Source organism: Nymphaea colorata, chromosome 4 (genome assembly GCF_008831285.2).
Source record: "Nymphaea colorata isolate Beijing-Zhang1983 chromosome 4, ASM883128v2, whole genome shotgun sequence".
In the NCBI taxonomy this organism is placed as follows: Eukaryota; Viridiplantae; Streptophyta; class Magnoliopsida; order Nymphaeales; family Nymphaeaceae; genus Nymphaea; species Nymphaea colorata.
In genome coordinates, this window is record NC_045141.1 from 10,758,559 (window position 1) to 10,781,055 (window position 22,497).

General features: G+C 41.6%; 1 protein-coding gene across 3 annotated transcripts in view; it reads left to right on the forward strand.

Moving 5' to 3' along the window:
- LOC116252380 (ABC transporter C family member 13) overlaps positions 1-22,497 on the forward strand; it is a 104,191-nt gene that overhangs the window by 77,993 nt on the left and 3,701 nt on the right. Inside the window, exons 23-35 of one of the 3 annotated variants that reach the window (XR_004172157.2) lie at positions 9,553-9,830; positions 9,919-10,078; positions 11,641-11,816; positions 11,890-12,001; positions 12,185-12,238; positions 12,761-12,883; positions 13,363-13,461; positions 13,676-13,768; positions 13,868-13,978; positions 14,054-14,212; positions 14,597-14,784; positions 14,890-15,102; positions 16,877-17,014. Coding sequence is in view for 2 of the 3 variants with exons in the window: in XM_031626591.2 (XP_031482451.1) it covers positions 9,553-9,830; positions 9,919-10,078; positions 11,641-11,816; positions 11,890-12,001; positions 12,185-12,238; positions 12,761-12,883; positions 13,363-13,461; positions 13,676-13,768; positions 13,868-13,978; positions 14,054-14,212; positions 14,597-14,784; positions 14,913-15,102; positions 16,877-17,044 (1,911 nt within the window). In the remaining variant the exon portion in view is untranslated. Of the gene's footprint in view, positions 1-9,552; positions 9,831-9,918; positions 10,079-11,640; positions 11,817-11,889; positions 12,002-12,184; positions 12,239-12,760; positions 12,884-13,362; positions 13,462-13,675; positions 13,769-13,867; positions 13,979-14,053; positions 14,213-14,596; positions 14,785-14,889; positions 15,103-16,876; positions 17,045-22,497 lie in introns of those variants that run through there. The other 2 variants (XM_031626591.2, XM_031626592.2) reach the window with 2 other exon arrangements.

Consider the following 22,497-nt stretch of genomic DNA (forward strand, 5'->3'; position numbering starts at 1 on the left):
TTTGAGCTAAATAAGGGACCATTTTTGCAACCCAAAACGTTCTATAACCACAAGGATGGGTAGCATGATGGAATCCAAGATGAGCACAAATAAGGGAAAGCAAAGACTGAGATATGCCCAATACACGAACCTTCATATCATGCTTAATGAATTAGGAATTCGACGATTCGTGTGAAACAAAAAAAAAAAAAAAATCAAAGATGAAGAAATAGAGGCCGGCCCACTCACTGTCCGTCGCCTTCGATGCCCTCGCCATCCACCGCCGCTCCGTTGCTGCCTTGCTGGTTGCCGTCCACCGACCTTGCCCAAAAGAGCAGTGAACCCAAGGAAAGCACCCGTCGTCGCCTCCGTTGCTGCCTGCTGGTTGCCGTCCACCGGTCGTCCGTCGCTGCCGTCGCCGCCACCGGTCGTCAAAGCTTTTCAGTTTTCAAAAGAAACAGAGTCGGAGAAGGAGAACCAGAGAAGAAGACGAGCATCGAGCGTCGGGGTCGAATCCAGATCCAAACGTACCTCTGCATACCCCCGTACCGGTACTGCCGTACCGGCATACGAGTACCGGTCAGGCGTACCACGGTGACATAGTTAGGCAGATGAATGGAAGTAGTTATCTCATCTATGATGTGTACCTTGTATAGATGTAATTGAGTTGTTGAGGCAGCACTAAGATGAAATCAGACACAAAATCAACAATAATAGAGCTTGAGACAGCACCAAAACGGTCCACAAAACCAGCAAAGAATAAGCTTGAGACAGCACCATAATAGTCCGTGAAATCAGCCACAAAATCAGTAACAATTTCAGCCAAAAGATAACTCTTTATGCAAAACAGCCGCCACCACTTTCATCAAACAGTTGGTGTGTGTTACAGCCATGAAGGCAACAAGAGCTGATCCTTTAAAGCCTTTAAAATCAACAAAAGTAGAGCCAAACCAAAGCTCTGATAACATGTAAACCAAGCCTCAACTTGAGAATAGAAACACTTCAAGAGTCACACTCTTGAAGGTACCAGCCACTCTAACGCTCTGTTTGGTTGGAGGGAAATGGAAGGAAAGGAAGGGAGGGAAAGGAAAGGGAAGAGAAGAGAAAGGGAAGGGAAAGAAATGGAAAGGAAAGGAAAGGAAAGATGTGATTAAAAATCTTGTTTGGATAGAAAGGAAGGGAGGGAAAGGGAGGGAAAGGAAAGGGAAGTGAGAGAAAGGGAAGGAAAAGGAATGGAATGGAAAGTGTTAGAATATGTTGTTGTGGGAACCGGGTCCATATCTGGACCCGGTTCTATGGGGCGCGGGTACCGAGGCGGGCTCGGTACCCTAGGCGGCTTCTCTCTCTCCCTCTATATATTGTCACTTATGTGTAAGTGTTGAATTAAGTGGAATAACATTTTCTCTCTCCTAGGGTTGCGGTTGTGCACCTAGGTTAGAGCTTCTCCGTGGTTTTTCACCTCTCTTTGAGGTTTTCCACGTATATTGTGTGTTCCTTCTCTTTCTCTCCATCTTGGTGTGTGTTTCTACAGAAAGGAAAGGAAAGAGGTGATTAAAAAGCTTGTTTGGATAGAAAGGAAAGGAAAGACTAAAAACATATTTGTTTGGACTACATAAAGAAAAGAAAATGATAGAATTTATAATACTTTACAATAATACCCCTAACAGTCAAAATGTTTAAAAAAATGAGAGGTTTCAAAAAAGGCTGCTGTCACAGTTGTAGTCGCAGGGATTGCATCAGAAAACATGATTTTAGAGTTCTACTTGATAAATAGAAGGGTTAGGGATATAATTTGAAGGATCGGACCATTAAGATGTCAACTAAATCCATTCTCCTTGTTGTGATGGCTGTATTTCCAACTAAACGTTACGTTTAAGATCATTTTGAGGGCAAGAGAAAATTCTCCCAGATAATAGCAATTTCATGGTTTGTAATTGTGGATTTAGATTGTTTGGTAATGGTACACCGATGAGTCTGAACTTATAAGAAAAAATATAGAGAAACCCATGAGCCGATATGGGTTTGAAACCTCCATTGATTGGAAAAATGTAATCATGAAAATGAGGATCAAACTTGACAGAATACAAGATAAATTTAGACCAGAAAACCATTTCTTTTCAGATATGCTTGTGAAATTAGATGTTTGATTCTTGTCGAATATAGTCATTTTCTGTGCATTGATGCTTTTTTCGAGAGACACACTCGTTAGATCATCGATGCCTAGAAAGGATTTTGTTGATGCGTTTAAGAACTTCCCCAAAATAATAATTTGTTGTTTGGTATTCTGTAAACCGTCGCCCTTTTGCCGTTACTGCAAATCTTTGCGACTACAGTCAAATACCTAGAGGCGGCAGTGTCAAGCTGCAACTGATGACGCTGGATGGCAGAGGTGGTGGTGGCATTTGACGCGACGGAACAGAGAGAGAGAGAGAGAGAGAGAGAGAGAGGTGTGGGAATGGAGGCGCTAGGATGGTGGTTGATGCTGGTGGGATCTCTTCGCCTCTCCTCCGTCTGGTTCGGCTACTTCGACATCTGGGCTCTCTGCCTCGCCGTCTACTCCAAATCCTCCCGTCAGTCTCTTTCTCTCACACTGTGGGTGGAGGGGAAGGAGGCAACAGTCATGCCTTTGGATAGAAAAAAAACAGCTGTGGGTGGAGGGGTATTGCGGGTAGAAAGGGACACAACGGTTAGTGGTCTTTCCTTTCCCTCCCAATCCGTCCGATTTGGGAGGGATTGAATTTACACTACACAATCCCTCCCTTTCCTTTCCCTCCCTTCGCATCCAAACAGACTTTCTCCCTTTCCATCCCTTTCCCTCCTCTCGCATCCAAACAGACTTTCTTCCTTTCCATCCCTTTCCCTCCTTTCTAATTAGCCAACCAAACAAAGGAGGGATTGCTCAGTCCCCTCCCTTTCCCTCCAACCAAACATGCCGTAAGAAATCACACAAGGGAAAAACCTTAAACTAGAGGTGTAACACTTCTAATTAATCTCAAATAAGATACAAAACAGGCCTTAAAGCCTCTACAAAGCAAGGGACCCAAGCCCTTATTTGTAGAAGAAAGTAAGGAAGAAGAAGAAGACGAGCTAGCTGTTGGGCAGCTCCACTGGCTAGATTTCTAGCTGTTTGGAGCAGTCAACAACCAGTTCCCTTGATCAAAAAAGAAATATTACAAGACATACAGAAAATGTAAGAAAAATAAAAAGAAAATCAATACATGAAGACCTATGCATACCTACATATATTTATATATACAAATCATACTTCAAACTACTAGGAGTTTAAGATATATGACAGTACATACAAAAACATATATGCATACTTACATTAGAGCTAATCCTTAAATTCTAACAATTCTCTGGTCTTCACAACCAATGAATAAATAACAGCGAACATCAAGACTATGAATACTTTAGAGTATATAATAATGTTCCGTTCAATAAGTCACTAGTAGGTGAAGATGCTATGTTCCTTCTGAAAAATGTCCTGGTTGACATGTGCTATAAGTGCCGGTGCCTTTCTTGCATGAGAGGATCATGTACTACTTGTTCATCTATTACTTCTTCAAAGTAGAGTATCTATGTCCAATATCTTAGATCTTACTTTCATGTCATATATAGCTTTTTGCTGTCATCCAAGTTAGGTGGGATACGATGGAGATTACATTTCTTTTGTAAGAGGATTTTTTTAAATTTAAAAGGAGTATATGATATAGCTTGGGAGATAAGAGTAATAATCTGGCTGTCCCTCTTTGGATGCTGTTAAGACGTGTTTATACTCAGTATTAGGCTTGAAAGGGCACTTGTGTAATAATGTTTCTTTTAATGACTTTCTTGTAACTTATCCCTCTCCTCTAGTCTATATAAAGAGGAGTTAGGGATTCTTTCGATGTTAATCAAAGATTAGTTCTCTTAACTTTATCATGGTATCAGAGCTCCAGCCGTCTCCTCCTCAGCGAGTTGTCGCCGACTGAGCGGCGCCGCCGCCGCCTCATCGGCGTCAGTCGCCGCCGCCGCCCTTTGCCGCCCTGTCCATTGCCGCCTCGCCCTTTGCCGCCCTGTCCATTGCCGCCCTGTCCATTGCCGCCCTGTCCATTGCCGCCTGATCCATCCCTGCTGCCCCTCGTCGCCCTACCCATTGTCTGCCTGCGCCGCCTCCGCCTGTGCCTCCTGCGCCCGTCCGCCTGCACCCGTCTGCCTGCGCCGCCGCCTCCGCCTGTGCCTCTTGCGCCCGTCTGCCTGCGCCCGTCCGCCTGCGCCACCGCCGCCCGTCTGCCTGCGCCCGTCTCCCTGCGCCCGTCCTCCTGCGCCCGTCCGCCTGCGCCGCCGCCGCCCGTCTGCCTTCGCCGCCGCCTCAACGCTGATTTTTTCCTCTCTGCGTCTTTCCGCTGCATGCTGCTCCGCCGCTGCTCTGCACGCTGCTCCTCCGCTGCACGCTGCTCCGCCGCTGTTCCGCCGTTGCTCTGCCCGTGGTTCTGCACGCTGATTTTCTTCTCACCGTCGTCTCTGGTATCTCTCTTCGTTCAGCTCTGCTGTTGCCTCTTCTCGCCGATCGGACTTCTGGATTGCTACCTGCGTTAACTACATATTGCTTCATGATCAGCATGTTGTCTTTTGATATGTGATTGTATTCTTTTGCCTGCACTTCCTATTCCGTGGCTCGGTTTCCTCCTTTGTGTTGAAAGATGTCTGAAATTAGTAGTGGCGCTAATACCTCTTCCTTTGTATCGTCGGGAGAGATGAAGAGTTCCCCATTTTCCAGCATTATCACCAAAATGGATGGGGGTAATTACGAGATGTGGGCCATGCAAGTAAAAAGAACTTTGATCGCCCATGAGAAGGAACATCTCATATTGGAGCCCGAGCCCGTACAGAAGGTAGGAAAATATACTACTTGGTTTAAAGATAATTCATTGGTTATGGTATGGATTGTTGGTACTCTCTCACAAGAAATTGCAAATGAAGTCTTGCACAAGGACAGTGCAAAGGATATGTGGGATTCCCTTGCTGCCACTTATTCACAGGCAAGAAATGAAACGCGCATTATGCAGCTTCATCATGATATCCATCAGATGCGCCAAGATGGCAGACCTCTTCACACTTATTATTCTAGTCTCAAGTCCATGTTTGAGAGACTGAATAGCTACTTTCCCGCATGCAAGTGTGAACAACAAAAGGCATACAGAGATATGCTTATGGTAGGGGTCTTTCTTTCTGGTTTAGACTCTGTTTATGAATCCGCAAAGAATCAAATGCTTACTAGTCCCTCGATTCCTCCTATTGATGAGGCTTACAGTAGGCTCAGCAGAATTCCGATCTCTGCATCGACTGTTCCTGATACCACTTCTGCTATGCTTGCTACTCGTGGCAGAGGAGGACCCTTTTTTGCCAGAGGAAGAGGGGGCCGTGGCCGTGGCAATACCCCTTCGCGCCCTGTATGTCAGTTTTGTCACCGCATTGGTCATACTGTGGATAAGTGTTGGCAGAAACATGGTCGTCCAGCTTTTGCAAATCAGACTGTATCTACTGATTCTCCTGAGCAGCCTAAGCCTCAGCACATGGTATCCTCCAGTGAGTTGCATGTAGATGACATTCTCTCTCAGTTGAGGCACTTGATTGGCGACAGCGCCCATCCATCCCCTGGTCCGACCACTTCTACTGTTCCTACCGCTGCGAGTGCTTCTTCATCTGGTATGTATTCTGCTTGTACAGTCTGCTCTCCTCCTGACACTACAGATTGGCTTATTGATTCTGGTGCATCGACACATCTCTGTGGGGATAAGATGCAATTCACCTCTTACGTCCCTACTCCACCGGGTCGTTCGGTTATTCTAGCAGATGGAAAAGATTCACCAGTTGTTGGACATGGAGAGGTCCAACTTACTTCATCATTGCCGCTGCAGCACGTTCTTCATGCACCAGAATTCCCCCATAGCCTACTTTCTATCAGTCAGATTACCAGAGAATTAAATTGTCGTGCTATATTTGACTCTTCCTGTCTTGTGTTTCAGGATATACTGACGGGCAGGGTGATTGGCAGTGGCCGTGAACAGGGAGGTCTCTACAGGCTAGTGCACTCCTTTCCCTTTGCTGGATCTACCTCGTCGGGGTCGTCCTCATCCTCGGCTTATACTTGGCATTTACGTTTTGGACATCTCCCGTTTCAGAAACTGCTGCATGTTCTCCCTCAGCTGTCTCATAAGTCGTCTTTTCAATGTGAGTCTTGTCAGTTAGGCAAACACCATCGGTCATCCTTTCCTCCGCGGTCTAGTAGAAGTAGCCCCTCTGTGTTTGAGTTACTTCATTTTGATGTTTGGGGCCCGAGTCGTACTCCTGACCTTCAGGGTCATCGGTATTATCTTGTTGCTGTTGATGATTACAGTCGTGTTAGTTGGGTTTTTCTTATGAAACACAAATCTGAAGCGGGTCATGTAATCAAAAATTTTATCAATGAAATTCTGACTCAGTTTGATACTTGTGTCAAGATTGTGCGCTCTGACAATGCTCTTGAGTTCTGTGCTTCCTCTTTAGAACAATTTTTCAGGGATAAGGGTATCATTCACCAAACTTCTTGTGCCTATACCTCTCAACAAAACGGGGTTGCTGAAAGAAAACACCGCCATATTCTTGATGTCGCCAGAACCATTATCATACACAGCCATGTTCCCCATTCTTATTGGGGAGATGCTGTTCTTACAGCATGCTATCTTATTAATCGCATGCCGTCATCCGTGTTGGGAGATCTTATTCCTTTCTCTGTTCTTTTTCCTGACAGAGAATTGTTTTCTGTTGCACCTCGTATTTTTGGATGTGTTGCCTTTGTTCAGTTACTTGGTCCTGGGCGAGATAAGTTATCCCCTCGGGCTATCAAAACGATCTTTGTTGGTTATTCCCGCACTCAAAAGGGATATCGTTGTTATGATCCTTCTACTCGTCGATATTATGTGAGTGCTGATGTTACATTTTTTGAGTCCACCTCTTATTTCTCTCCCAATGGAACTCAATTAAGGGTGCCTGAATTTAGTGATGAAGTCCACCTTCCTTTACCTCTCATGAGTTATCCACAACCCGTTGCTTCGCGTTTTGGGGCTATCTACCAACGTCGCACTAAACCTGTTCAACCTGCCCCCTGTGCTCCTGTGCCTTCACCCAGCATGCCCAAGGTACTTCCTGAACACACAAATCCTGCTGACCATTCTTTATGTGATGATGCCACAGGGGACTCTCCAGAGCATGCTACTGGTCCTCATATTAATGAACTTGATATGCCTATTGCTCAAAGGAAAGGCAAACGCAGTTGCACTATGCATCCTCTCTCTGGTCATTTGTCCATGGCTCGACTCACTCCTCCTTACCGCCAGTTTGTCAAGGGACTGTCGGCTGTAGCTCTTCCACAGACTCCTATGGACGCTCTTTCTGATCCCAAATGGGCCGCAGCTATGCAAGAAGAGATGGATGCCCTTCAGTCTAGAGGCACCTGGACACTAGTTACTCCTTCATCTGATGCAGCTATTGTTGGTTGTCGATGGGTATTTACTGTTAAATACAGAGCAGATGGCAGCATTGAGAGATATAAGGCTCGCTTGGTTGCAAAAGGCTATACTCAGACTTATGGGGTTGATTATTATGATACCTTCTCTCCTGTGGCACGACATGCTTCTTTACGGGTTCTTCTCGCTGTTGCCGTCAGCAAGAATTGGTCTCTATCACAGCTTGATGTCAAAAATGCCTTTCTGTATGGTGACCTACATGAAGAAGTGTATATGCAGCAACCACCAGGGTTTGTTGCTGAGGGGGAGTGTCAGAAAGTGTGTAGATTGAGAAAGGCAATTTATGGTCTGAAACAAAGTCCTCGAGCTTGGTTTCAAAAATTATCAGAGAATATTGAGTATGAGGGCTTCAGACGTTCTTCGGCTGATCATTCCCTTTTTGTCAAGAAAACTTCTACAGGTACAGTGATAGTTCTTGTCTATGTTGATGATATCATTGTTACAGGGGATGATATTCAGGGGATTTCCAACATCAAGGGCGTCCTTGGACGACACTTTGTCACCAAGGATCTTGGTGAGCTACGCTATTTCCTAGGTATTGAGTTTGCCAGAAATCAGAAGGGTCTTATCATGTGCCAAAGGAAATACGTTACTGATGTCTTGCAAGAGACAGGTATGCTAGGATGTCGACCTGCCTCTACACCCATGGACATCAATACTCGCTTGTATGATGATGATACTGAAGATGTTGATGCTAGACAATATAGAGGGATTGTTGGGAAGCTCCTATATATCACTGTTACTCGACCTGATATTGCCTATGCTGTCAGCAGAGTGAGTCAATTTATGGATAAGCCCAAGAAAGTCCATTAGGATGCTGCCATGATGATTCTCAGGTATCTGAAAAATTCACCAGGAATGGGACTCTTCTTTCAAAATGGTACATCTCTCACTATATCTGTGTATGTTGATGCTGATTATGCGGGATGTCACCTTGACAGAAAATCCACTACTGGGTTTTGTGTGTTTATTGGATCCAACTTGGTTACATGGAAGAGTAAGAAGCAGACAGTGGTTGCCAGATCAAGTGCAGAATCTGAGTATAGAGCTATGGCTCAGGCTACTGCTGAAGTTATGTGGGTTAGATCTCTGATGTTGGATCTTACTGTGGAAGTGCCTCTTCCTATGCAATTGTTAGGTGATAACAAAGCTGCTCTGTTTATTGCTAATAATCCTGCTTTCCATGAGAGAACCAAGCATGTTGAAGTAGATTGTCACTATACCAGAGACATGATTCAAAAGGGGTTTGTAAGCACCTCCCATATTTCAACTACAGGGCAAACTGCTGATATTTTTACTAAAGCTCTTGCAAGAGGACCATTCCAAAGTTGTTGTTCCAAGTTGAGCTTGTTTGACATATACGCTCCAACTTGAGGGGGAGTGTTAAGACGTGTTTATACTCAGTATTAGGCTTGAAAGGGCACTTGTGTAATAATGTTTCTTTTAATGACTTTCTTGTAACTTATCCCTCTCCTCTAGTCTATATAAAGAGGAGTTAGGGATTCTTTCGATGTTAATCAAAGATTAGTTCTCTTAACTTTATCAGATGCTACACATCCTTTTCATTGCAGCTGCCATTCTCAACACGTCCAGTACTAGAGTGATATTCTCTCTTTATAATGTTTCTCGATAATGGTGACAATAACTAAAAATGTGACGAATAACCAATTCAAGTTCGTCCTTGTCTCGTTACCTGCAATATGATGCCAGTTCATCCTTTATTGATTGCCTAACTACCAATCTATGTTGACCAACATGTTTACCTATTATGTCTCTCTCATTTACGTTCCAATGCATTATCTATTTTCTCTGGTTGTTGTGTGCCCAGATGCCATATTGACCCAATTTTTCTAATTTCTCAGCAAGAAGAACTGACTAGGTGAAGGATATAGTTATAACTTCTCTCCTTGATAATTCCTGAAAGCATCTTAATCTTTTGATTAGTTTTCTCCTGTTAGCATTCATTTTTTTAGTCTGTCTACTCGACACTACAGGGTACAGATTTGTCTTTCTTATTTTACAGATTATTTCATCTGCCGACATGGTTATAGTTATGGATGGGGGGCGTGTCAAGTGGTCGGGAAGTTCACCTGAGTTCAATCTTTCCTCATTTGCAACTCATTGTACCAACAGTAATATGCTTTCTCCTCAAAGTATCAACCAGAAAACCTCCACAGGAGCTGCAGAAAGTACCAAACAATTGTTGGGATTGGAAATCACAGCTGAATCCTTAGAAGATGTGAATGAAACGGTTGGGGAAGAAGTCCGGAAAGTGGGTAAAGTTGAATTTTCTGTGTACAAGTAAGTGTGGAGTTGCCATGTATTCTGTCCTTATCTATTAGAGTATGAGCTGAATATGTAACAGTTTTTGTCTTGTTGCTTTTTGTAGAAGTTATGCCAAATTCGCCAGCCTTCCAGTAGCTCTGGTTATCTGTTTGTCTGCTTTTTTAATGCAAGCATCACGAAATGGCAACGACTTTTGGCTGACCCATTGGGTTGACACTTATTCTTGGAGTCATCATTCAAATCCATCTGTGCATTTTTACCTGGTATGTTTTGATATTTGTGTCTAAGTGTTGCTGTAGCATTCATAGCTGTCCAGATAGGCAAGACTAAGGTTTTATGTCAGTTCAGATTGTGTTGTACTGTATAATTTTGTGTTCAAGTTGACATTATCTGACTATTTCTATTGAAAAAAATCATGTTCGAGTCACAGTGGCAGATCTGATATTCAATGCCCAGACTTGTTCCACCATCAGTTTTATCTATGACGTCCAGAGCTTCACTATAACAAAGCTTCACTACAGAAAATTTCAACTCTTTTATGCAGCCAGGATACACAATAATATTCATAACAGAAGGGAAACTTTTCTTCACCGACAAATTCTGATGAGATCATCCTTGGTACCTGAGCTCAGTGTTCTTCTTCCACAGCCACCAACAGTCTTGATAAATAGAACGTGACAACTACCAAAAAAAAAGAAAGGCATGCAGAATCATAAAGAGCCTGATACTCTGTTGGAGCTTACAATGTGTGCATGTGTGTGTGTGTGTGTGACAGAGAGAGAGAAAGAGAGAGAGAGAGAGAGAGAGAGGTCATACTTAATCCTGATGTAAACAGCAATTAGTCAATGAAATTACAGTGTGGTCCACATTATTAGGAAAATAATAAAAAAGCTTAAGAAGTTAAGTAAATTTGAATTTACCTCTTGTACATGTAGACATTTCTTTCAACATGTTAAAAACTGCCCCTTCTGAAAGATGGAGTGGACATTGTGCCTTTTGTGTCAAAACAAAACCTTATTTGTATTTCTAAAGTTTGAATGAACTATTTATTGTATATAACACACACACACACACACACACACACACACACACCAACTTTTTTTCTCAAAACTTACAGCAGCCCTTCGAATATTTTTCTTTGACAATAAAACATAATGGCTTACTATGATCATCCTACTCAAAACACATAGAGACACACATATTAAAATAGGGTGGTTGCTAAATGAGTCTTAATATTTCTTGTAACTAGTGAGACATTGATTTTGAATTTCTCATAAATCATATTCAGTAGAATCATCATTCACAGTCTTGAATGCACCCCTGCATCAGATGAACAAGGTCAAAAGGATGAGTAAACTCATTTTCACTATAAACGGAAGAGTATGAACATGCTAATCTAAGGTTCTAAAGACATGTAAGCTTGCTCATGAATCATTCTTGCAGGTTGTCATGTGCATGAAGAAATGAATAAGAGTTATACAAGATTATTTAGTTGTTTCTGCCTATTGGTTAACTAAAGCATAGTGCAGTTTCATTTTTTTTGATACTTTGTTTTCCTTGTCACTACAAACGTTCCTATATGCATACACCTTAGTTCATTTTGGCTTTTGGTTGTATGTTACTGTGGTCACACAGAAGCTGTATGCTAGCTGACTGGCGACCTTAATAGAGAACATCTTGGCTACAGTTTGTGGCTGTGGCTGCAGATAAGGAACTAGAGGATTGTGCTCTCTGCTAATAGATTTTACATTTGTTTATCATAATTTCAAATTTTTCTCCCCTGATTATCCTATTTCACACTTTCCAAAATTTGTGTTGTCGACAGTCTGTACTATGCATCTTTGCTGCTGTAAGTTCCTTGTTGACTTTGGTGAGGGCATTTTCATTTTCTTATGGAGGTTTACGTGCTACTGTGCAGGTGCATAATAAGCTTTTGAAGAAGCTTATTCATGCACCTATCTGTTTCTTTGAGCAAAATCCAACAGGAAGAATTATTAACAGGTGAAAATAAGGTTCTTTCCAAAGGTTCTATTGTGCTGTAGCTATACACCTCTACTGATTCATGCTATTTCAGGTTCTCTTCCGATCAGTATGCAATTGACGATTCTCTTCCCTTTATTCTCAATATTCTTTTAGCCAATTTCTTCAGCCTACTGGGTGTTGCAATAGTTCTGTCTTATGTACAGGTATAGCAAAAGCTGGACATTAAAAATGTATAGTTTAGTATTTAGACAATCTCATGTGAAGAATTCTTTACTTTCATCTATCAAATTATCAATCTCCAATTATATTGGGATTCTTCTGCATTATTCTGAAATTATTTGTTTACTAATTGAAATATTTTTGCTGACAATGACCATTTTGTGCAGATCTTTTTTATTTTTCTGCTCTTGCCATTTTTCTGTATATACAGCAAATTGCAGGTATCTGTACCACAATATTATATTTGTAGATTTCTTTTCCATGAGCATCTAGTGTTGAGGATATTCTTTTGTATCTTTTTTTTTTCCACCATGTTTTGCTACTTTTGAGCTGAATATTTCATTTTCTTAGTTTGGATTTGTTCTCTTCTGCAAGTAAAAAAAAAGGAAGTATGAGATGAGAGGCATTTGATCATCTGGTCTATGTGCAACCTTATTCTTAATTTTTTGTAGAGTTTATGGAAGAAATAATCAGAATTAAGTGAAATGGATTAAACTTGAAATAATTGGCATCTAGACAGAACTGATGTTTTGTAACTCACCTCATTGCCTTATTTGTATCTTCTCCTCCCTAGTCTCTTTGGACTTTGGAGTTTTATGTTCACTCCTTCCTGGCCTATTTTCTAATGATGTGGCTTTGTCGCACTGAATTTTCCAATTAATGAAGTCATGACATTTCTCTGGACTTGATCAATAACTATTTTCAGTCTGACGTGGTTAAACTTTGTTCCTGCCCTTATGCAGTTCTACTATCGGTGTACATCTCGTGAACTGCGAAGACTTGACAGTGTCTCCCGATCCCCAATATATGCATCTTTTACAGAGACATTGGAAGGGACACACACTATTAGAGCATTTTTGGCAGAGGTTTAGATATTATCTTTATTGCTGAACTTTCAATTTGTTCTATATCATTTTATAAGTAATATTTTTGAATGATCATACTGTTTCCAAAAGAAAAACATCATCTTCTCTAGAGACACACTTGAGAATATTTTTTTTCTTAACTCTGTTTCTTAAAACCATACCTTGTCTATAAAGTGATACAAGACATAATTTGAACAATGAACCAAGAAAGTGATACATTGAAGATATAAAAAGGTGCTCAAGTATATCAGTATGTAGACATTCTCATTATTCTTAAGGTTCTACTCCCATGGACAGGTGTAATTTCCTCATGAAGCCTGTATTGCTGGTTATTTTCCTATTTCTAATAAAGTGCTTTGTTTTCCTTTGGGGTTCTTGTGGGTGTTTATGTATCTTCTGCATTTTTTCCCTTGAAAGTTTTCTATCACTGTTTTGTCATGTGAATCACTAATGTGGTTTCTGGCATTGGAACTAAGCAGGAAAGATTTATGGCCCAGTTCAGTGAGCTGATTATGCTTTATCAGAAAACTTCTTATTCAGAGGTAGCTGCGAGTCTTTGGCTATCATTGCGCCTGCAGGTATGTCCCTGCATTTTTTCGGTTGATTAAACAATTTTTTCTGGCAATTGTCTTCTCTTACTGTTTATATAAAGCTTTGAGATACTTGCTTTCGAAGCTTTTTCTTTTTTCCTCTGATCTTTTGCATTGCTGTCGATTCATGTTTCTATTTTTCTCTGTCAAATTATAATGTGGCACATTGATGGAATCTGGCTTTTCCAATTAATGTCACCAGTTACTTGCAGCATTTGTAATATCATTCATTGCCATAATGGCTGTTATTGGTCATTGTGGTCGTCTTCCTTTTGATTTGGGCACTCCGGGACTGGTAAGCATCCCATCTGCTCTTTCTATTTTTAGCATGCTTGATGTTCTTCGGTCTTAATGCTTTGCTGTAGGCTAATCAGAGAATGTATATATCATTTAGGTTGGTTTGGCCCTCTCTTATGCTGCTCCAGTTGTAACTTTGTTAAGCGGTTTCCTTTCCAGTTTTACAGAAACGGAGAAGGAAATGGTTTCTGTTGAGAGGATACTTCAGGTAGGTACCTGGACTTTGTTTGCTTCTTTCTCTCATTTGTTTGAGTATGTTATTGATGTGAATTGCACTTTCTAGTATATGGACGTCATAGAGGAAGCCCAGGATGGCATGGTAATGGCTGCAGATTGGCCTAGGGATGGACATATTGAATTTCACAAAGTCACACTGAAATACATGCCATCTTTGCCTCCAGCACTGCAGAACGTGTCTTTTTCTGTCCCTGCAGGAAATCAGGTTCAGTATTTTTTATAAGTAATATGCATAATTTTAGGTGGTTATATATGGTTTAGTTAAATTACATCAACCTAATTGTTACTCTTAATTTTTGACTAGTTCTGTTTAAGAAGGGATTAGGACCCTCTCTCTCGTATTCTTTTGATGAAAGATTGATCTCTCTCTCTCTCTCTCTCTCTCTCTCTCTAATGTCTTAAACTCAAGTGGTAGCAGTATTCATTAAGGAATATTCTGTAACCTGTTTTTGGTTGCTACCATGATGTCAAACTTGGCATTCTTTATCCAATATTAAGAATTCATAATAGAAAAGGTATACCATTTGTCTACTGTGGCCGCTTTATCATGACCATCCCGATAACATTGGTGATCGGATTCGGGGGTTAGGTTGGAATTGTTGGAAGAACTGGTGCTGGTAAATCTAGTGTGCTGAATGCTCTATTTCGCCTTCATCCTGTCTGTGAGGGGCGCATCCTAGTGGATGGTGTGGATTTGGCTTCTCTTGCTGTTGGGAAGCTTCGGTCACATCTTGCTGTTGTTCCACAGAGCCCATTCTTGTTTGAAGGAACTCTAAGGTATCTTTCGCCCTTTGAATCTTTCATGCAAATCAAAGTGGTTTTTTCTTCTCCTTTTTCGTCTTTATTTTTTGAAGGTTTTCTTTATGTATGTAATGAGAACAGTTGCTGTTTTCACCACAACACAGAGACAACTTGGATCCTTCCAAGGTGGCAAATGACTCAGATATATGGAATGCACTTGAGAAATGCTATATTAAAGAGGATATAGAAGCTGCAGGAGGATTGCACATTCAGATAAAGGAGGCTGGTGCCTCATTTTCTCTTGGCCAAAGGCAGCTTATTTGTCTGGCACGAGCACTTCTCAAATCTTCTAAGGTGCAACTGTTGATTTTTTTTCTCTATGTTGGTATTTCTTCAGCATGAAGAGTTTTTTCCAATTTCATACATGATTTATGGGAAATTGACATATCCATCAGACATTTGCACATTAAAACAAATCCATCCTTCACGGTTAAATGTGTGCTGTAATTATGCAGTCAGAAAATGGAATTATTTGGGAAATAATTTGCTGTCATTTTATTTTACTTATTCCTTTTGCTTCTCTTTCTAGGGCTGTTTATGTCATTTCAATAAAAAATTGCTAATTTTGAAAAGGTTAGGATGGGGAAGAATATCAATTTTGCCCACAAGGCAGGGGACCAATATGAAGAGATTCCTGAAACAGAAGAAAGAACTTGTGATGATAGTTATCTTTCTTTATCCTTTTGTACAAACAAAAAGTCTCTTCGCCAGAATTTGTATGTTAGTTGTCATTGTCATATCACATACTGAAATGGTAACTGTTCCAGCTTCCAACTAGTGAGTTATCAGTCTATAATAAGCTTGTTATTTCTCCTTTATGACACAAAAAGTAAGGTTGAGACATTTTTCATTAGCATGTATAGGGATCTCTTAACACTTTCAAGGATAAGTAATTTTCGAGCAATAATTGGAATATTCTTAACTTGAAAATAAAAAGTTTCTTATTTTGACACTTTAAGAAATAAATAATAAGAATATGAGTTCCAACATTTTCGATTGAGTTAATCAGTTTTTTTTACTAATCTCTCTGTCATGTGCACCTCCACTTTGAACTCTCTTCCCTCCATTTCAATATCTGTTTACAGTGTCAATAATTCCATTATTTTGCCTTCACTAGAGTTCGTCTTCCTGTCCTCTGGATCTATCCAAATTTTCCAATCGTTTCCATATTAAGTTGCTCCCTTGGCTTGGTCTTCACTCTATAACTGGTTTCATGAACCTTTTTTCCCCCTGTTGATGTAAACTACATGACCCATCTCAAGCAAGATTAAATTTGTGAGGAAACTGAGAATAGTGTTATTATACTGACTATCAATGTGATGATATGAGCAAGTTTTATGTCCTTCGGATCAATGTACATAATTGCACCATTCCCTTGATTGATTCTTCTAGTTGTGTAAAGTTGGTTGGCTCCTTTGATCTTACCCTTCTTACAATACCTCTGGCTAATTCAGCTTATTTTTGTAAAGGAGTATTACCTGATGGACTTTGGAGGAAGTTCAGAAGCTACTCTCATTGATTTGTAGTATTGGTCACCACTTTGGACAAGCTTATTTTCGAAATGGCACCAGATTTCCCACTAACCATAACCCCATCCTGTGCTCCTAGATTTGGTTTGTCTGTATTCAGCTTATTTGTATGCTTATTGTTACAGCCGGCAGTCTTAGAGAGAAAATCGTTAATTCATTTACTAACCCTAATCTCCATAATAAAGAGATTAGGGCAGAAGAGAGATTTACAAATTACATCAACCAAAAATAGAGGAATGTTTAAAGAGAGAACTCCTAACTATTAAATATTTCAAAGAACCACCTAGAAACTTAAAGTCTTCTAGCTCAACACTTACATGGATTAAGCATATTTGCATGAGCACCCTTTTGCTTTTATTGTTTGGTCTTGCTAAACCATCAATTAAGTAAATTATCATTGCCATTACATGCAGACATTTTTTTGTTGGCCACCTATTTTCAGAATAGCCTTCACCTCTTCCCGTCATTAGTTCTAATGTCTTCTTATGTCTCTTGGTTCTTTCACTATCTTAACAGAAAATCTTCAAATCATTATGCAGGTTCTGTGCTTGGATGAATGCACAGCAAATATGGACTTTCAGACAGCATCCAGATTGCAGAATACAATATCCAATGAATGCAAGGGCATTACGATTCTTACTATAGCTCACCGAATTTCAACCATTTTAAACGTGGATAAAGTTTTGATTTTCGACCAAGGAATACTGGTAAGGGTACCTATTCACAGTAATATTCTTTAGGAAAATTGAAATCAGCTGAATACCTCCATGGACGGATGTTTTTTTTCTTTTGTATTTTGTGTCACTACAAACCATCACAAAAGGTGCATTCTGTTGCAAAAAACTATGGCCAAATCCGTTGCCAATGCACCTTTTGTGACGGTTTGTAGCAACACAAAATAAAAAAACCGTCTGGCCTCAGAGGTAGCCAGCTGATTTCAGTTCCTCATATTCTTTGTAAATTTTTTTGGCTATCACTGATTTGTATTCTTCATGGGGGATAAATTGATAAAGTGGTTTGTTTTGGTTTGTCTGTGGCTTATTTGGATGGAGCCCTATCTTAAAAATTTGCTTCATTTATTGGATTTTGTTATGAGAGTTTATCAGAGAAGTGGCAATTTTGTGGGACAGAAGATCTGCTTCAGAAAGCTCGCCTATATGTTATTGCAAGAATGCATCCTGAGCCTCTGTTAACATTTCTGATGCAACAGCACATCTTTTTTCTGCATTAACTGAAGTACCTCTGGCTTTCATTTAGTTGAAGTAGCTGCATGTAGCAACAATTACAAACCATATACTTGCTTATTACTCTTACTGTTCTTCCAGAAGTTGAATACAAACGTATATATTATTTTAGATCTGGATTTCAATACTTTAGATAAATCTAACTGGTTTTCTTTCTCCCTTTATTTGCTTTCACTCATATAATCTAGTTTTGTCGAACGAAGTAGTTACCCATCTCTTCTTGTTTATTCCTTTGGCATTTCCAGGACTAATGTCTTATTGTTATTCTAGTTCTTCCAGTTGTAATGGGGTTTATGTTGGTCCCTTTCGTTACTATTTAGACCGTTTCATAAGCATCAAATTTCTAGATTATCACTGATATGAAACTGAGGCTAAGAAGTTGATACGAGAAAAAAGTTCCCTCTCCTAAAAATCTTTAGAATAATTTGTGCCCAAATCCATGCGTGAGTCAAGTACCTATGGTCATTGTTGACGGATATTGGTGTACGGGTCCAGGCCTAGACCCGATCCAGTATGTCCTAATTAGGGCATACTTATACCATTGTAACCCTAATCTTCTAGTTGAATGAAATCTTTAGAGAGAGAGAGAGTCTGGCGACTAGTGGGCAACCAGCTCCTCCTCATCCGTGGTTTTTCCCTCTTGTTGAGGGTTTTTCCATGTTACATCGTGTTTCTTATATCCTCTTTCTCTGTGCTCGTGTTTCTACATGGTATCAGAGCCGTGAAGTTTCGGCGTGACTGGTTCGAGTTTTTGTTTCTGTTGTGGCCGTGTGAGAGGGAGACTCGTGCCGGTACTGTTCATTGCCCATCGCCCGACGGCTCGCTGCCCGACGTGGTCATCGCCCGACGCTGTTGGAGTTCCAGCGTCGCCCCGTGCTGGTCCCCCGTCGTCTTCCTCCTTCTTCGTCTGTTCTGCCTTGGTTGCTACCGTGAGGTCTGGTGTTCTTCCGCTGCTGGATCGCTGCCCTGCTCTTAGTCACCACTGCCGTTACCTTTCTGCTGCGTCGTCCGACGACGCTGCTGCCACCGCCGCCGGCGTCACTGACCTTGCTGCCGCCGCTGTCGACGCCCTTGCTCCTTGCTTCCGTTGGTGCCTCCTGTTGTCGCCGGTGCCTCCCGTGTTTTACCGCCGCCCGTGCCCTTTGCCGGACTGACCTGCGATTATGGGCAGCCTCTTCTTCGTCTACCGTTAACACCAATCAATCTGAAATCGGGGTGTTTAAAATTGAGAATGTTCCCGCTCAGGTCATTACTCTTCGCCTTACAAAAGAGAACTATTTCCCGTGGTCGGCCGCTATGACTATGGGGATTGCTGCCCGCGGTCGGATTGCCTATATCGACGGACGAAACCCTGAACCAGCAAAGACAAGTGGTGTATGGGACACTTGGTTTCTTGAGGATAATCAAGTGAAAACTTGGATTGTCAACTCCGTCTCCGCCGATATTCAGCCCCTTATCCTTCGGAAGAAGACTGCAAGAGACATGTGGGTAGTCTTAGAGCAGATGTATGGCCAAAAGAAAACAGCAATTCGTACTTACCAAATAGTGAAGACTGTCTATGGCCTTCGACAAGGGAACTCTTCTGTTGCCGAATACTATGGGGCTTTGAAAGCCAAATGGGAAGAGCTTGACTATCATTCTGATATTTCTTGGCATTGTCCCCAAGATCAGGCACTTTATGTAGCTCAAGTATGGGAGAACAGGGTATTCCTCTTTTTAGCTGGTTTAAATGATGAGTTTGAAGGTGTTAGAAGTCAGATTCTGAATTCAGGAGAGGTGCCCAGTATTGAAGATGTGTACTCCTGTGTTGAAGCAGAAGAACAGAGAAGGCTGGTTACAAATGAGGGCAAGAGGGATCTCGTACCCTATCATGAGAGATCCGCTCTTGTGAGTCGTGGTACTAGATCCCTCCGCAGATGCACCCACTGCAAGAAAACTGGTCATACCATGGATTATTGTTGGGATCTTCATCCAGAGAAGAAGGGAAACAAAGGGAGGTCTTCTATTGGGAAGATGTCTGTGTCTGAGGTGCCCAAATCCAGTGGCGAAAGAGTCTCCATTTCTGCCGACCAGATTCGTGAACTGAGGGCCTACTTGGGTCGGATTGATGTCAACCAGGCCGAGACACCAGATGAGACAAAAGCTAATCATGCTCTTGCAGTTATTGGCGATACAGGTAACTCTTCTGTGGGGGAATGGATTGTGGATAGTGGTGCCACTCACCACATGACAGGTAACCCAAAATTATTTCATGAATATAAGTTATCTTCGGGAAGGGAATGGGTTTCTCTCGCAGATGGTTCCTCTACTGTTGTGGCAGGCGAAGGGACTCTGTCCTTGTTGGACAAATTTCATGCGCATTACATGTTCCTCAGTTTCCCTTAAGTCTTTTGTCAGTTAGCAAACTTACTAAAGAGCTGAACTGTGAACTCATTTTTTCTGCCAACCGTTGTGTTTTGCAGGACTTGGTGACAGGGAAGAGGATTGAGATTGGTTTAGCGTCTGATGGCCTATATCGTCTTCCCATACATGTGGCTACAGCTCTTGTGACAGCGATCAACAAGACAAAGAATCAAAGAGAAGATTGTCTTCAGTCCTTCTTGTATTGACATGAACGTTTTGGGCATTTACCTTTTGGGATTTTGAAACAATTGTTCCCTGATTTGTGTTCTTCTTTGAATTTGTCCTTGATTTCCTGTGATGTGTGTCAGTTTGCCAAACATGTGAGGGCTTCGTACCCCATTTCTACTAGTTGTGTTAATGAAGCTTTTTCCTTGATTCACTCGGATGTGTGGGGGCCTTCGGGAATTCATACCCGTCAAGGTTTTCAATACTTTATCACTTTTATTGATGACTTCTCTCGGGCTACCTTTGTGTACTTGTTAAAAGATCGCAGTGAGGTTCCTCATATCATAGAGACTTTCATTCTTCTTGTGCATACTCAATATGGTGGAACTATTAAAACCTTTCGGTCCGATAATGCCCGTGAGTATATGTGTCAGTCTGTTGAGGATTTTCTTCAAAAAAGGGGGATTGTTCATGAGACGTCCTGTAGTTATACCCCCCCACAAAATGGGGTGGCTGAAAGGAAAAATCGCCAGCTTCTTAATGTCACCAGGGCCCTACTGTTTCAGAGAAATCTCCCTAAACACTATTGGGGTGATTAGTGATGCAGTTCTTACTAGTGCGTATCTCATTAATCGCAAGCCCAGTCGTGTTCTGAATGGTCGGACTCCCCATTCGCTTCTTCCCGGCAGTCGTCAAGCATTTCTACTCCCCCCTCGTGTTTTTGGCTGTGTGTGTTTTATACATAATCACAGTCCCAATATTAAGAAACTTGATCTCAGGTCTATCAAAGGTGTGTTTGTTGGGTATTCCCCCACTCAGAAAGGATACAGATGTATTGACTCCACCACTGGCCGAGTCTATGTTACGAGGGATGTTACCTTCTTGGAACATGCCTCTTACTTTGGTGAGAATCCTCTTCAGGAGGAGAAGTCTGTGGTTAGGAAAGAGTATTCTCAGAGTCAGGAGCTTCAATTTACATATTTATTGGACTACAGGAAAGCAGAATCTCTCACTGTTGTTGATGTGCCTGAGAAGGAGGAAGGGTGTAACACTGGAATTAAGAAGGAAGGCCATCGTTTGTTTGGACAGGTCTATTCTAAACGAGGTGCTCGACCAGAGGAGGTGACTTGTGGTGCGAGATCTACGTCCAATCCCAATGCCACTCATTCCCTGGATGAACCAAGTCCTACCTTGAAAACTCAAGATGAGGTTGAAAAGGAAAATGAAGATCTTCCCATTGCCCTGAGAAAGGGTGTCAGGTCATGTACTCAACACCCTATTGGTAATTTTGTATCTTATTCTAGACTTGGCAAGGATTACAAGTGTTTTGTTTCTTCTCTTTCCTTGGCTGTGATTCCCAGGACCGTTGCTGAAGCTCAAAGTGATTCCAAGTGGGCTGATGCTATGAAAGAAGAAATGGAAGCCTTGAGAAGAAACATGACATGGGAGGTTGTGACGATCCCTGAGGCGGCTCACTTGGTTGGATCCAAGTGGGTGTATACCATCAAGTACAAACCAGATGGGAGTGCTGAAAGATATAAAGCTCGTCTCGTGGCCAAGGGGTTTAGCCAGAAATATGGGATTGATTACTTGGAGACTTTTGCGCCTGTTGCGAAAATGAAGACAGTCAGAGTTATTATATCCCTAGCTGTGATGAAGGAGTGGAAGATGTACCAACTAGATATCATGAATGCCTTCCTCAATGGTGACCTTGAAGAAGAAGTGTATATGCATATGCCTCCAGGATATGAAGAACCAGAGAAATGTTGTAAGCTGAAAAAGGCCTTATATGGCCTCAAGTAGTCGCCCAGAGAATGGTTCGAACGACTGAGACGAGTAATGCAACATCATGGGTACAAACAAGGGAATGGAGACCACACACTATTCGTGAAGAAAAAGGAGGGCAGAGTCACTCTTTTACTTGTCTATGTGGATGACATGATTGTCACAGGCAATGATGAGGAGGAGATCATCAAGTTAAAAGGATTACTGGCTACGGAATTTGATCTCAAGGATCTTGGCAAGCTGAGGTATTTCCTTGGTATTGAGATTGCTAGATCGAGTACTGGTCTTGTGCTAAACCAAAGGAAATAAATGTTAGATCTGCTCCAAGAGACTGGTAAGTTGGGGTGTAGGCCTGCTTCTACACCACTTGACATCGGGCACAAGTTGAGTTGAGTCTTAGGAATGGAGAGCTGCTCTGTGAAGAAGCTAAGGAAAGATATCAACGTCTGGTTGGGAAGTTGATCTACCTTACCCTCCCGAGTCCTGATATCACTTTCGTGGTCAATGTATTGAGTCAATTCATGCATGCTCCTGCAGATGCACATCTGAAGGCTGTGGACAAA